Here is a 16,445-nt window from a genome sequence, read left to right on the forward strand (position 1 = left end):
CCTGATTACAGTCACACTTTCATTAGCTGGAGGCGCTTTTCTGCTGAGTTGAGCTGTTCTCCACTAATAGCACTCAAAGCTACGGGACGTGTGTGTCACTGTGGAGCCTGGTTAGCCCAAACACAAGCTGACTGGTACCACATCAGGAGTGTGTATGCAAATTAAATGTTTGGGCCCTTTAAAGGGACAGTTCAACATTTTGGGGAATGTCCCCTTCCTGGCAGAGAGTTGGATGTCTGTTAGATATGAAGCCGCTATCTAGTGCGTTAGCGCAATGACAGGAATCCGTGGGACATATCTGACTAGGTTCTGTCCAAAGGTACGTTGTAACAAAATCCACCAACCGTCACCTTTAAAGGTTTTAAATGAACTTATAAGTTATATCATGTTTGTTAAAAAGCTCAGTTTGTTGTTTTACGGGTCATTATTTGCTAGACAATTTTTTTTTTTTGGTTCGGACCAGAAGCTTTCTGGAGTCTCCACTGGTTGCCTGGCAACTGGTCCGCGGCAAAAAGTAGTCTTGCAGATTATCCCCTTCTGTAAAAAAAAATACGATGTTTTACAGTCTTAAGCAGTTTTTCGCGTTAAGGGAACATCGGTAAATCTTAGCGTCTCGCTGCGTTTAGCTCACTTGCATGAGGCATTTAAGGGACATCTGATAATTGTAGCTCCAGAAAACAACCGGGGTCACGCTCTCCCCCTCTAAACTGCATGAAAACTAAAGAGGTGTTTCGTAATGTTAGGTTAGGTAGTTACTTTATTAATCCCCGAGGGGAATTTTTTTTTCCGCTACAGCAGCATACAGGAAGCAATAAGATAATAATAGAATAATAGAAAAGCACATGTTCTTTTTCTCATAATAGATTTTATAAAATTGAAAGTATTGTTCAGGAAGTAGTATCCAAGTCGTGGTATCGGTACCAGTATTGAAAATTCACAACGATACCCAGCCTCTCTCTCTCTCTTTCCAGTCTTTATGCTAAGCTGAGCTAACTGTGGTAATTTAATATTTACCGTAGAGATATGAAGGTGGTGTGGAACTTCTCATCTACCACCGATCTGCTTACACATCGCACTCCGAGCGATACCCTGCTAACCAACATGACGTTATGGAGCAGGGCAGCAGTCTTACTTTTCATCCACGTTGTCGGAGTTTCTCGACGTGAACGGGACGATCTCGGTGGAGGAGCTCTCCTTGTTGTCCGCGGTGCCGTTGGCCCTGATGAAGGGGTCCAGGTGGTCGACCGAGGCCCCCGGTTTGGTGCTGTTCTCCAGGTTGAGCAGGTTGAGGTAGGACTCGGCGCAGTCCACCTCGGTGGGGGAGAGGAGGGAGGTCTGGAGCGGCCACGCGGGTGTGGAGGTGATGAGCTGGTCCAGCGTCTGACTGTAGTGATTCTTCAGATTCAAGGAGAGGGACTTTGCTGCCGTAGAAACTAAGCTGCATGCTGACTGTTGGCCATCTGGAACGCACAGAAAACACAAATCAACAAAATATCACAGCTTTAAACAACAGTGAGGATGATGAGGGAGAATTAATCACAACCGACAAAAGGACTTTTTCTTTTTAATGATTTGCCTAAGTGCTGACTCTCATTACAGAAAGGAGGCGCTGGCATGACGCCAGTCACTGCACTCAGGCCGGCCATGTCTGAGATTAGCATTTTCTATCAAAGGGGCTAACAGGATTTACACAAGCATGAAACACGATGTGTCAAATTTTAAATGTACGCACACAAACACACACACATGCAAAGACACAATTGATATGTATAAGGATTCATACATACAGCTCTGGCGTGTGTTTGTATGGTGTGTGTGTGTGTGTGTGTGTGTGTGTGTGTGTGTGTGTGTGTGTGTGTGTGTGTGTGTGTGTGTGTGTGTGTGTGTGTGTGTGTGTGAGAGTGGTTATTCATTATTATTTTGGCAGGATCTGACGTTCTTTTCAGCTGCTGTAAACACAACCTCCCTCCAGAAATCCTCCTTCGGGACAAAGTGTGTGTATGTACCAAAATAAAGGTTGTTAACACAATCAGAGGTCTGACTGAGAACAGAGTGTGTGAAGGTGACATAACGCCAAGAGAAGACAACGTCTTTTTAAATCCACACTGCATACAGTGTGATGTACTAAGTTTAGAGACGCTATTATGTGTTACACAGAGGAGTGTGGTGGGTTGATGAATAAGCTCTTCGTTTTAATTGTCAGTACTACATAAAACCGCAACAATCCTTTCAAAGTAAAATCTAATCTTGAAGAACTGTCAGGTCGCCAGACGATGAATCCTGGTGACTCTGATTTGATTTCTTTCAGATGATTTTGAATGACTTTGGTGAACTGGCCAACAGCTTGATACGGTTAAGCATCTACAGAATTAATGACATTCACATCAGCTGCAGTTGTTGTCTGCGCTTACTGTGACTGAGCAACCGTTAGCATGCAAACATGCAACATTAGTATGTGTTAGCATTTAGCTGATGGTGTCTTCCACCTCACAGAGCAGCTGGCATGTATGCAGAATCTTGATCTTGTTACTATGACGTACATTAACTGAGTGCAGCAACTTGTTTTCCTCAAAAAGGCAAACTGTAAAATGTAAAACTTAGCATATCAGATCTGAAAACAGTTCAGTTAAAAACAGAAAACAGATCCTCTCGAAACCGGCATGAGCATTTTCTTCCTCACTAAATTCAATTACTCTTGACTTAAGTGCCTCCTTTGATGCGACAATCAAATCATATTATGCATGAAATAACCTTTCTAACGTGTTCAATAATACTGCTTCTGCTCACAAGGAGGACAATGGTTTTTTTTTCTCCCGAACCAATACAAGTGAAATGCTCATTTTAAGGACACCCATGTGGTGCTAAGGTAAAAGCAATTTAATTTCAATTCAATTCAATTCAATTTATATAGTGCCAAATCAAAAAAGTTACTCCAGGGCCCTCAACATAGTAAAGTCCTTACAGCAGAACTTTACAACATTATACAAAGGAACCCAACAATTCAATCATCCCCACAGGAGCTTGGAGGAAAAAAATAGGATGAAGTTTCTCAGAAAAAACGCAGACAACTGGAAAGAAAAACTCCCTCTTCACAGGAAGAAAAACCTCTGGAAATCCTCCAGCAGCTGGAAGGAAAAACTTCCTTTCAACAGGAAGAAACCTCCGACAGAATCAGAGGTGGGCGGCTATCTGCAGGGAGAGACAAGAACAGCACAGGGAACCACGACACTAAAAAGCACCGTCATCCACCTGCAGAGCAGAGTTCAGTCCCTGGCAGCTTCTGCCCCCATTAAACACAACTCACAGTGTTGGCAGGCAGGAAGCCAGTTAGGGATCATGTTTGTGTCCTGACTGTCTGCATCATCCACTGAACAACAGAAGAGTGAGCGCCGCGTGCTGCGGCTGACGGGGAGAACCTGACCTGACACGAGTATGTCGGAGGCATCGCACTGTTCCAGCCAGTCACTCACTGTGTCCATTAGCTTGAGGCTCCTGTTGCGGCTGCCCCGGCTGCGTTGTTTTTGCCGAGCAGGCCTCCAGCTCTTTCAGCTGCTGCACGAGCAGGGCCAGGTGCTGCAGCAGGTCCCTGTTCTGCAGCAGCAGCTGGTGGACGCGAGCCTGAGCCTCCATACGAGCGGCCGTCTCCGCCGCCATCTGATCTTTCAGCAGCTGCACCTGTAATGAAAACAAAAGGCAGGATGCGTTCGGTCGTGTGAACAGCTCTTGAACTAACATGCTGTAAATTCAAAATCTAGATGAAAAACATGTGTGTTTTTTTCCCTCACACCTCGCTCTCTCTCACCACCCACATCACACACAGCATGGGGACAAAACTGGATCAATGATTCTGTCCATATCTATAGTCACAAGACTTGAACTGAGAGTATTGATGGTCGGGTATTTAGGTGCACCAATAACTGAGTGGTCGATTTTGCTTTGACAGTGTATCAAACACTGATGCACTGAGGCAACGATGAGTTTGTGTTGTGCTTTCTTTAAGTGACAGTATTAATACGAGGCGTGATGAATCTCTAATGACATTTTGATGTTTTATTACAAACAGTTATGCATCTACGTTTTAGCACAGGTTGTGTTTAATTAAGTTAAAATGACTGTCCTTCCATAACTGTGTTAGTGCTGCCCCCTAGTGGGAACAGCATCAGTGAGAAACATACAGGGACATCAAGTGGCTGTCCTGTTACACTCACACAGCTCATACTTCTATCTAACTATATCTAAAGTGTGCTATGCGATAGAAGCCAAGACAAAGATGATTTCTATTTGTTTCTATTCTACTAATTAATCTCCAAAACAATTCTTCCTGATTTTGTGTTAGGATCGAGTAGAGTTAGTGTACCATTGTGCATTCTTCTGAGGTAAGAGTGAAAAAAAAATAAAAATCTATATTTTGACAAGACTACAGCAATAACTGTGCGTCTGTGCATGTGTGGATGATACGACATGCTTCATGATGAATTACCCAGCAGACATAAAAATGAAAGTGTTTTATCAATGTCATTAAACAAGCCAAATAAAGTTCAATAACTAATGCCACATCGGATGAGTTAAACTCTTTCCATGACTCATGATCTGTCGGAGGAAAAGACATATGGTACACAGAAATGGATCAAAAGCTGATATTGATTATCGACATCTCCAAAGTGACATTACTGGTTTGAAATGAGCTTGTCGAAGGAAGATAAAAGAGCAAAGACTATGAGAAAAGTTAGTGTTATTAATGAAGAGTCAACAGTGACATTTGCAGCTCTATGGAGGAACTCACCTCAGTGCAGCTGTCGGGCTTAGTCGATTGATAGAAGAATAGACATATTATTAACTTGTTGGTCATTAATCTTATTTTTTCAGTCAGTTTTTGAAGCAAAAGTAGTGAAAAAAATTCTCCTGTTCAAACCAATTAAATTGTAACTTGACAATCTTAAAATGTTTGACCGTGGGAAGCAATGATGGGCATTTTTCACCTTTTATTTTTAATGAAAATGTAATGAAATTTGTTTTTACAGTTTGGTGATAATGCGTTTTCCAGCTGCCTGATGCTGATTGTTTCTTACCTGTGCGACGGCCACCTGTGTGTGCTGCTGCTGCTGCTGCAGCTGCTGCTGAAGGAGCTGCAGGTAGTGCTGCGACGCCAGCGGAGTGAGCGACGGAGAGCGAGGGCTGCTGGGAGTAACGCCTTGGGATGTCACAGTGAAGACGGACCTTCGATCAAAGTCCTGGAGAACACAAAAACAACACTTTAAAAAAAAAAAAAAAAAAAAAAATTATTGATGGAAGGAAAATGGTTTAAGGTGAAGCTGTAATCTCTGACATCACATTAAAGACACAATGGCTTTCAGTGTTCAGCCGTCAGAACCCACAGCACTGCCAGCTTTTCATCCTCCCGACATAATAGGACCTATTTTTAGACCCTGGACACCAGATAAATGCAATTAACAAACCAGTAGGATAGAAAAATTCCTGGTCCTCTGAGTCCTTAAGACCAGGACTGCAACCCACTGATCTGGAGCCCCCTGGAGTCCGACTGTAACTCCCCACCAGCACTGGAATAATCTCTAATCCCATTACCATATCACATAACTCTCTCCCTCGATCCCTATCCCTCCTCCCTTGAGATGATTTTCCAGATGATCTCTGGTAGCACAAATATTTCCTGGAGAAATAGGCCATTCCCTAAGCAGCTTTTCACTCCTCCTCCTCCCTCACATACGACAGGTTAAAAGAGGGGTTTTGTATCTGTGGTATCTAAAAGAAATATGATTTTAATATGTGTCTGGATGGCTTCAGTGAGACAATATATTCATACCAAAACACATTAAATTCATGGCTGTATAGTCTCATCAATGCTACTGCTGTCATGCAAAATTACCTTTTTTCACAGTACAATGTAATGCCTATATTTCGCCACTAGAGGGCAAAGTGTCACACTGTAAAGTACAGCACATTTAATTTGAGTCCTTCAGATAGTGCAGGTCAGTGAGCTTTAAGTAAGATCTGAATAAAAGTAAAAAGAAATTTAAATTTGGCACTTTAAATTCTATTTTTAATAGATTTAGACAATCTAGTCTTTCAGGTACAGTATAAGGTCCTGAAAACTTCAATATGAAAACAACTTTTTTCTGCCACAGTTTTGTGTCCTTTTTACCAGCTTTGAAGTGGGTGAAGATGAGAAAATTAAAAAAGGGGATGTCACATACTTCAATGCACCAAAAAAAATTATCTCGTGAAACTGTTATAAACTTTCTAAAAGGCCATTTTACACTAAAGTAGAACCACTTTTTTTTAATATAGTAGAATGTCATTGAGAAAATGACTTAAGGGTCTTAAATTGATTGAGAAAATAACCATTAACAGCAGCAATTTGATTCAACACTTCAAACGGTCCTGGAGGTCTTTTATTTTCTCCACCCTTGTGTTGCCTGTTTGCCACCTCCAAACCCAATACAACCACCATCTTTATCAATAGCTTTCATCCAGTCCTCCTTTCTGTTATCCAGATCTCTCATTAATCCTTCCTCCATCTTGGTCTTCCCTTCTCTCTCATTCCCTCCTTGCTTATCTTCATGGAGCAGATGTTTGTGAACCCCTCAATGGGATTATAGTGGCGTCTCTCAGAAATCAAAGGGAGCAGACTGGGTTTTTTGGGATTAGGTGTCCCCCTTACACAGCTAGTAGGAATATTCAGGTTCCCATTCTCTCTTTTCACAGCATGGTATCAACCGTGTCTACCACGCTCGCTCTGCTGACAAATCCAAAAGAACACATCATGACACACCAAAGCCTTTTGCATCTTTTCATGCTGTGCCTGTCAAAACATTACAGAAAGATAATCGTCAAGTTCCAACTTCATAAGGATTTACCAGTCTGCCAAATCTGAAGCACAGTGAAACAAAAAAAAGAAAAAGAAAAGAAAAAGTAGTCTTTTTACCTCATGCAAGAGTGACCAGGTCAATTCAAAGCTACAGTATCTGCTGCCAAACTGGAGCCGGTATTAGTCATGGAGGGCTGCAGTCAATGATGTGGTCAGATACTGCAGCAGATGACAAAGCACTGTACTTGCTTACTTCAACGAGCCATTTTGGCAGCACTATGCCAACATAATAGCGTCAAAACACCACTAAAGCCAAAGCAATGACTCAACAGAGCAGAGGCGAAGTCCTGTAGTTACAAAAGCAGACTGAGTTCGGAGCAAAGAAACCTGTAATCATTTAATGAGAGAAGTTGCTGCCGGCACACAGCCGGCGCCAGAAATAAAAGGACAATGTTTACTACAACTGAGATGGGAATAAACTGGCATACAAATGTGGAGTTTATGATGAGAGTGAAATGTGAATGTGAGGCTGCCCTTACAAATCCATTCTGCTGTTTCTCAAGGTTGAGCTGACCACTCACCATGACAAGCAATATTGGCACACTAAAGGAGTTGTGTGCTTTGATATTAGTGCTTCTGAAACAGCCGGGCTCTGGGCCTTTCCGGCGGTGGAAACAGTTCCTGTAACTTATAAACGGGTAAATCAACATTTAATGTTACGCAGCGACTGGACAGCTGTGCAGAGGAGAGGACGTCAGGTTTGAGCTGCACCTTTTAGCATCCCACATTATCTTACCATGATAGTCTGTCCAGGTTTGACGACGTTCAGCTCAGCCAGGCTCTGCAGGATTTCACTGACCGCCATCTCACACAGAGAAGTACCAGCCGAAGGATCCTCTCCTCCTCGTCTTCCTCCATGTTTGCCGTCCTCGTCTTCTTCGACTCGCTCTGCTCCCGTCAGCTTACGGCCTGTAGAGGAGTCCACAGAAGGCACAACGTCACCTCCAGGGTTTACGTTTGGATCTGTTATTGTGCAGAGGACATCTGTGGTCATATGTGAGTAAATAAATAATGAAGCAACAATCAGACATAGATGGTCCAAATTTATATAACCAAACCTCACATTAACGCTATTTTGAGCACACGACTACTAATTCACCCTCTCTGATGCCAGAAAAGGACTCATTCTGTGTGCAAATTACACTCATTATCGGTAACACTGTCAATCACACCCTTGTGTCGTCCAATGATGTGAGAGCTGTAATCAACGGGAATCTTTCCCACTGCGATCCTTCATCTCACGTTAAATGTATGCAGCACGAGGCCTCTGAGGAAACACAAATCCACATTATCCCAACGTTTGTTCTGTAAATCTGTTTACAGTCGAATGTAACCAGACATCTGCGCTGTCACGCTTTGATCACTGCACTAAATTAACGAGCTAGTGAGGTTTGACGGTTCAATTTAGGCCATGACGAGGCGTGTAATCAAAGTAAAGCGCAGCAAAGTCAAGCTCTCGCTAGGAGAAACACAAACTCACAGTGACCATATGGACCAATCAACGCTCATAAACTCCGTGTTTTACACAATTTCGTTGTTCAGACCAGATGTTCAAGGTAAAATGTGGTTTACACCACCACGCTTCTGTCTCTTAACATGAAAAGAAACAAAAAGGCTTTAACAGCAGTTTGTATCCATCCAATGGAGGGAAAACCAAATGTATCAAATAAGAATGATAAATATTACATCATACCTCATTTTAATATATTGTAATTATTATAAACATCATCATCATTAATAGCCAGAATGTAGTAACCAAACTATGTATATTTGAAAGTGTTCTGCAATGGTTTAATTGTGGATAGCAGATATTATTATTATTATTATTATTATTATTGGTGAACCCTATTCAGGTTTTCCTCACCGCTGCTGTTGGACTCCTCCGTCGACTTGTCACTCTCTCCGTCCGCCTGTCCGTCAGCGTCCTGCTCAGCATGCTGCAGACTGAGCTTATGACACACCTCGAAGGCCTGACCGACTGTCCGCACGATACGCATGGCCTGCGTCTGACACGGAGAAGAGGAACACGGATGGAGATAACAGGTCACAGGTCATTGTTTAGAGCAGAAGAATCCAATAGTAAACTACACGTGAGCATGTTTTCAGTGAGTAATGTCACTCATCAGCTCCTCCTGTCTGCTTTGACAGTTCACCGGTGAAATCTGCTGATGGATGGATGGACTGAAAACATACAGACTCTCAGTAATCCTTAGCACATGCTTGAATAATGTGACTTTTGCAGGACAGCTCTCATTATAGCTGACTGATATGAGAAAATCAGACATCTGAGCCAAACCTGCAGAAACTGCAGAAGCACATAAGAAAAGCTTAAACTGTAGGAAAGGTAAAGAGATGCTTGTCTGAAATATGCAGCTTCAATCTTGGTCCTCGAGTGCATCTATTCTGTATTCACTGCAGGCTGTGGATCCGCTGAGCCACCGAATAGCAACTAAGCCACTGAAAATTGAATTTCAGATCAAATTTGAAACCACAATCGATTAACTGAGGTGGCATAAATTGAAAATTTAAATAAAAGATAAAAATGAAAAACAGAGTACACTTGCTGAATGCAGCAGAATTCTATTTTATTTTATTTATTTCGTTTACCTTGGAGGGAGCCGGAGTGACTGCTGGCTTCAGTTTCCAGTCTTTATGCTAAACTAAGCTAACCCCATGCTGGCTGCAGCTTCCTATTTACTGTACTGACATGAGAGTGGTATCGATGCTCTCATCCAGTCCTCAGAAAAAAAAAGCACATTTTCCAAAAACAATTGTTATGAATTATCATAGTGCAGATCTGTACATGTCTACGGTTTGACTCAAGCGAACTCAAACTGTACCTTCTTCTTTGATTTGAAGACATTACATCTGAAGGAATTATTGGAGCCATCTCTTGCGATGTAGCTGAAGATCTTTAAATCCTGGGAGTCGTGAGATACGTAGAAAATCCTGAAAAAAATGACAGAAAATTTGATTACCAAAATATAATTAATGCTAAAAATGTTAAATGTTAACACACAATCCACTAGTTGTTTTTTTTTAACCACTGTCCTCCTAATGACAAATAACACACAAAAAAAAATCCAAAAGAAAGACCTGACATAACTCAGAACCATTCACTATATATAAAAGTGGACGCGGCTTGCAGGTCTGAAAAGTGAGCCCAATGTGGATCTGCCTTTGAGTGCAATACCAGCGGGGGCCACTAGGGGTTGGCTCGAGGCCTCATAACAGCAGTTCACAAACCAACGGGTGACGTTACCATTTGCTCAGAAGCAGGTGAAAGGGGAATATTCACAGTATAATGCTTTTAGAAAATTACAATACTTATTACTCCTTGTGTTTTATCCCGCACAAGTATGCTGTCCCGTCTCGTTCTGTCCTTGCCAGAAAACTTAAGACTACTAAAACTCCACAGTTAACCGGTAAAGCAAAATGTCAGAGCTTCATCTCCATCTGAAGCTCTACTCCTATAAAACGTCTCCAGTGGGAACCTGGCAAACAAATTGTGACCATCTTCTACTGAAAAGCACATTCACACACACTGAAATGCAAGCGAGGATGAGGTGTGGTTTTGCTAAATGCGATCCTCCCACAGATCTATCCAAATTTTACACACACACACACACACACACACACACACACACACACACACACACACACACACACACACACACACACACACACACACACACACACACACACACACACACACACACACACACACACACACACACACACACACACACACAGTCCTCATTAGTAACACTAGCATCTGACACCAATTCTGACACTTTCCAGTGAAAGTGCCGAGTTGCTGATCAGTGACTGGAACCTTCGCATGTCCATTCATATCTGAGTAACAAGCTCCCTCATCACCCTGCAAACTCAAACACCAAATACAATCTGAGAATAGTATGCTTTGGGAAAAAAAAAAACCCACAAGAACAGGCCAACATACCAAAGTGCACAAAGATACGTTCTACAAACAACATGCACAAGCTATAGATTATTCATTATACATGTAACCGCATTTGGCGTACTGCGTATAGAACATTCAAGCACATTAAACCTGTATGGTAAAGTTCATGGCAGGACCCGTGGGAGGCACGATTTTGACTGAAACATTATGTGTTATGTGCAGTACACTCACAGTGATCACTTTGGTGAAAGCTAATGAACATGGAGTGAAAAGAACAGGACTGGACTGGATATCAGGCCGTTTTATACAGTGGGTGTATAAAGGATTTATATTTGTTTCAGTAATGAACATACTGACCTGTATATTGGATCGTGCATGATGAGCATTTTGCTCTCATCCCATGTCCATTCTTTTCTCTGTGTGAAACAAATGAGCAGCTTTAAGCACCAGATAAAGAAGTCATACCTTTATTATTACTATTACAAAAGCGGTAGTTACTTTCTGAGTCCAAGGTCATTTCAAATGTCAGTGATTTTATCGCCACTGATTTACCTTCTGCTTCTTCCTCAGCATCACCTTGACCCCATCCACAGACACCACGATGCTGACCTTCTTCTTCTTGATGTTCTTGGCCTTGAATTCATACTGGGAAAACAAATGAGAAGCACACCAGATTATTAATAATACATCTCAACAGCATCCTATTTTTGCTGTGTGAATTTAAAAAAGAGACCTATTATGCTCATTTCCAGCTTTCTATTTTGATTCTGGAGCTCCACTATAGTAGCATTACATGAATCACAGTTAAACCGAAAATCCTTATATATTTTATAGTGGCCCCTAATGCAGCTCCTCAGTTCTTCTTGTGTCTGAAACGAGCTGTTTTAGCTTCTGTCCCTAAAGTGTTCTTGCCAGTGCGGAAAGGAAAACTGTAAATGTATTGACTAAAATACTTTCTCATTTTCTATTGGAAATGGCAACTACAAAAATCCCCCGTACATGTTTGAGCCCGGACAACAAATACACGCGCAGCAACAAGGATTACAGCAGGACATCTGTTAAATATCTGGCTCATTACCTGCTTAATGTGTGAAAGGATGGTGGATTTAACTGAAGAAAAATGCATAATGAGTCAGGCACAGTCTCGTAAGAGCTCAGAAACAATGAATTTCACCAAAGAAAGAGCTTTTGTTTTACATCAACTAATCTGATGATTTTTTTAAAATCTGGTTTTGGTCGAGAAAATGTGAAAAATACTTGTTTTATGTGTTTAACAGTTCGACACAAATATTTCCCCCTAATCATATTCCCTAATATCATAAAAGAATATATTCTCTTTACCATATAAAATCAAGAACAACAAAAAAATGTTAATCTTGCAGAGGCAAAAAAATCAGCTAATTCTGGGATTTTATTCTTGAAGCTTCACTACTGATGATAAATTATCAACAATGTTGTCGATACATTTTCTGTCTATTGACAAATCTGAATGATTGTCAACTTGTTTCACCTCTATGTGCACGCATATGCAACAGAATTACACTCACACACCACTGCCATTCATTTATTCCAGTTAAGAGATGTCCTGCTTTGGCACGCTGACAGAATTAAGGGCACAGTCAGTCAGCATTAAAACATGATCTGCACAGTACTTTAATATACTGTATCAGCATATTTAACAGCTGGGCAGTTCACAATCAAAATTCTGCTTATGTGTGGGTGGTTGCAAGCATTCATCAGGTAGAAAGGTTTATCTGCAACGGGACAGTTGGATTACAGAGACAGATAAACCTGACTAACTTCACCTTGACTGTAATCAGTCCCTCTGAGAGATTTTGCTGAATTTTTGGGATTGTTGTGATCAAAAATGTTTGATTTTGCAGCTGCTTTTCTCAAATATTGCGCTTCTATTTAAAAATTTCGATGTATTTTTTTTCCCAGTAAAAATTGCAAGATAAGAAAAATAATGTATGCACAAAAACAAAGTACTCTCATACAAGTGTGTTGTGTCTAAAACATTTGTAATTAAACAAAGTGTATGATTAGACTGATGCAGAGAAGTGCAATGATCGGAAGCATCATTTTTATGATAACACTAAATTTCCCATAAACTTCTGTTGTTTTTTTTTTTTTACCATCAATTCGATTTGTTTTGATGTTGAAAGGAGACGTTTCCCATAAACTTCCGTTTTCAGTCTTGCTGACCGTAAAAGAGGAGTTATTTATGTTGATGAGGCAAGTTTTGTTTGAAAAAGCTCACTGTGCATTAGTATGTTCAGCAGAGTTTGTACTGAGAAAGCTTATTGTGGAGAAATCGCAGGAAATTTGCAGAATTACAAGCTTCCGTGAATATTGCAGAGACAGGTTGAAGGTGCATTAATTGCTGCAATCGCATGATTGCAAATTTCCTGGAGGGACTGAATAATGTATGTATAGAAAGCAATATGTTAGAAATTCGATGAGCGAAAATGATCATGTGGCCATCCACAGCTGAGCCACACTTCTGCTCCTCAGGACACAAATCTACCTGCTAAATTAAACAACCACATTTAAGTGAAAAGGCCCAGGACATGGGTTTGTCTCCGTTCTGTTTTCTGAGTGCTACACAACAGCTGTGTCTGCACTGAGTGACAATTTCACCTCGTCAGCTGGCCGGGCGCTCGGCTGAGGAACTTAGCAAGTCTGGCCTGTCAACTCAGATCTGTGTCCCTTTTAAACACGGACCGCAGTTCAACTTTTGTTAGCCACCGGATCAAGGCCTTACAATGGCGACGGCCAGGCCTCAGCCGTCCATCAAGTCACAAAATGCAAGTGTTCGACTTATGAGCCATTAAGCTGGTTTCATGCTGTGGCCTGCCCTGGGTCAAATATGGCAGAAATTTGGGGTGTAATTCAGCTGCAGTGAAAAATGGCACGTTTGGAGTCCGTCTCGCGTTCGACTCTTTGGACTCTGCAGACAAAGTAGGCGGCACTTCCCGCTTGAGCTGGCAGAGTTTCCCCGAAAACAAGCGTCCAGTCTTTTACCGCAGTCTGACAAAAATGGTACTTTATAGCAGAAGTGATTGGTCTTCAGCCAGTTGAATAAGTAAAGGAGATGAGAAAATTAGCCGTTAGAGTGAAACATAAATGTCAATATGACAGTGAAGGGTAAGAAGACGGGGGGAGAGGGGAGCAGACACAACGAGACACAAGGAGAGGAAGTGAAGGGATGGCTGTTGTTATGTAAGGACCTCCTGGAAACTGTGACCTTTTGCACCGGCGACACAATCCCACCATGTAACAATTAGCTTCGCATGAAGCCAAGACCTACATGGTATGATTAGGAGATATTTTGGTTTGTATTTGTCCACGCTATCTGTGACTGAGAGTTAATAATCGCCCACACTTAATGAGACGATTTTTGTCATCCGTTTGTGTGTTGTCATACTTTCTTTCGTGATCATTTTCTGCTAGTGTCTCTCTGAAATGCCCTGCTCTCCCTGCCCTGGATCCGTGATGATTAAAGTTTCAGTCTCTAATTATACAGAACTGAGTCCTGAGAGAGCTGATTAAATAGAGAATAGGTTTAGAGAGGGAGAGGAGGAAACACAGCACAGAGACGGAGAGAGGAGGAATGGGGGTGGAAATGACGGTGTCGCAATGTGAAGTGGCGCGGCGGTGAGATGAAAGGCGAGTGTCCGAGTGGGAAACCCAAACACAGGTGCAGAAGTTCAATTATCTCTATTGCAGTGTGCTTGTGAGCCCTGTTGAAACCAACTTATAATGAGAGCAAGCTATTTTCTCTGGCACTATGAATGAGACGAGGAAATTCAAAGACAGGTGGTGGCAACCTAATCTAGTATGAGAGGGAGTGAAAAGAAGCACCATGCCTACAATCAAATTCTACCCTGTTAGTATGATAACATTGTTAATTTGCAATAAACACAGAGTACAACTGAAGCTGAGGCTGGTGTTTTGGTCATAAAGCAGAACTGGACAAATTCAAAGTTTAAGCTGATGTCGGATTGAAAAGTGAAAGGCTCACCACAGTTGTTAAAACAGATCCTGAAGGGAACGTGAATGTGTGAATCAAATCTCTCGCTTGTAATGACCTTAATCATTTTTGAGACATTTCACTCAAAGCAAACAAATGTGAACCTCGTAGTTCAGGGCAAATGATAAACCGGAGGTTCGGAGGGATGCATCGTCTGGGAACCACAAATGTTGGTACAAAAAAAATTATGCCAATTAATCATGTAGATATTTCAAAGGATAAGTACACATTTTAATGACATGGTAGTGATGGAGAAAATAAACAGGGAATCACCAAACTCGTTAGGGTTCCTCTGGGAACCACGAATATGAAAAAAAAAAAAAAAAGCATGGCAATTCATCCTGTATATTTCACTCCGGACTGAGTGGCCATCAGCCTCGTACTTTCATCCATAATGCTGCTAGGAAACGCCACACCGTTTTGATCCTGAAGAGAACGTGAAGGCACAGTGTGGTTTGTGCATGGGTGTAGCAAGCAATTACAGTTAGCACTAGTGCTTTTAGCGGGCTACCTGCGGCTTACTTCCTTCATTAACTTACATACTGTGCACCTGAACTCCTATGGCAATAGCTACAGCATTTAGGTGGCAAACTAATGCCAGCAAAGTTAGCCAACTACAGTATGGATCCCCAAAACTGATAAAAAAAAATTAAAAAAAAAAATCTCATAGCTTTTGTCAGTTCTGGAGCTCTGAGGTGAAACATGACATCTGGGAACAAAACAGAGCCAGAAAAGTCCATCTAATGTAAGAGTCAATGAAAAGATTAAAACAACAAAAAGTTTTCCATACGTAGATGGACACACTGTTCAGGCTGTCACCATCATCGAATTTTAGTTGACAATACATTGTCATAGAAATAACCGCATTTAACAATTTAATTGTCTTTTTCTTTCCATTTTACTTTGACCGCCATCTATTTGCTGCAAATCTGTATAGAAACAGCCGGATGAAACACAAATGACATTTGCATTTCATCCAGCTCTTTCTATACAAATGAATGAAAATGATTCCAACGGTTATGCAAATTGACTGCAGTCACGATCAGGAGATTATGTAATAACCGTGACAAAGTCTACATGTGTAAGGTGAAGTCAAGCTTACACCTGCAAAGACAGGTGGCTCAGAACTACCTTCATCCAAAGAACCGTGTGAGAACACTCAGCTCTTCTATAATTAAGAGTTTATGCCAACTTTCTGGACAAGCAAAATGGGATTTTGCAACTTCACCCAAAGTATGAAATTTTTATATTTTCTTTGCTTAAGTGCAAAGTGTTTTGAAATATTCAGGCTTTTAATGCACTTGTATTGTTGTGGTTTTCCTGGTGTCAACAGGAGAATAAACAATTAAAAGCTCACGGCACACGTTCCCCTAAACCGCATGTCGCGTTAGAAAACAGGAGGGCATAAAAATATTCTGGGAAGAATTGAAAAGTTTATGACTAATATATGAATTGAACGGAGATGCAAAGGAGATGGGGCTTTAAGTTGTAAGATGCTGTCATCAAAGAGTTGTCTTTAAAGCCTGAAATTGTGCCCACAATGCTGATGGTGACTGTTGCACCGAGACAGCAACGTACAAGCTTAAAGCAACCAGACTGAGAGC

At 41.4% G+C, this 16,445-nt stretch overlaps 1 protein-coding gene across 3 annotated transcripts in view; it reads right to left on the bottom strand.

Moving 5' to 3' along the window:
* The window catches only part of LOC138622201 (carboxyl-terminal PDZ ligand of neuronal nitric oxide synthase protein), a 51,086-nt gene that overhangs the window by 12,486 nt on the left and 22,155 nt on the right, over window positions 1-16,445 (bottom strand). For 2 of the 3 annotated variants that reach the window (XR_011310993.1, XM_069700784.1), the window contains exons 3-11: window positions 11,361-11,453; window positions 11,166-11,224; window positions 9,727-9,835; window positions 8,751-8,892; window positions 7,623-7,795; window positions 5,070-5,231; window positions 4,784-4,801; window positions 3,471-3,675; window positions 1,133-1,460 (exon numbers count right to left, since the gene is read on the bottom strand). Coding sequence is in view for 2 of the 3 variants with exons in the window: in XM_069700784.1 (XP_069556885.1) it covers window positions 1,133-1,460; window positions 3,471-3,675; window positions 4,784-4,801; window positions 5,070-5,231; window positions 7,623-7,795; window positions 8,751-8,892; window positions 9,727-9,835; window positions 11,166-11,224; window positions 11,361-11,453 (1,289 nt within the window). In the remaining variant the exon portion in view is untranslated. The remainder of the gene's footprint in view (window positions 1-1,132; window positions 1,461-3,470; window positions 3,676-4,783; window positions 4,802-5,069; window positions 5,232-7,622; window positions 7,796-8,750; window positions 8,893-9,726; window positions 9,836-11,165; window positions 11,225-11,360; window positions 11,454-16,445) is intronic. The other variant, XM_069700785.1, reaches the window with a different exon arrangement.

The sequence above is a fragment of the Brachyistius frenatus genome, unplaced genomic scaffold (genome assembly GCF_029030835.1).
Source record: "Brachyistius frenatus isolate BFR_SWC_R1_liver_20210118 unplaced genomic scaffold, ASM2903083v1 Contig_35, whole genome shotgun sequence".
In the NCBI taxonomy this organism is placed as follows: Eukaryota; Metazoa; Chordata; class Actinopteri; family Embiotocidae; genus Brachyistius; species Brachyistius frenatus.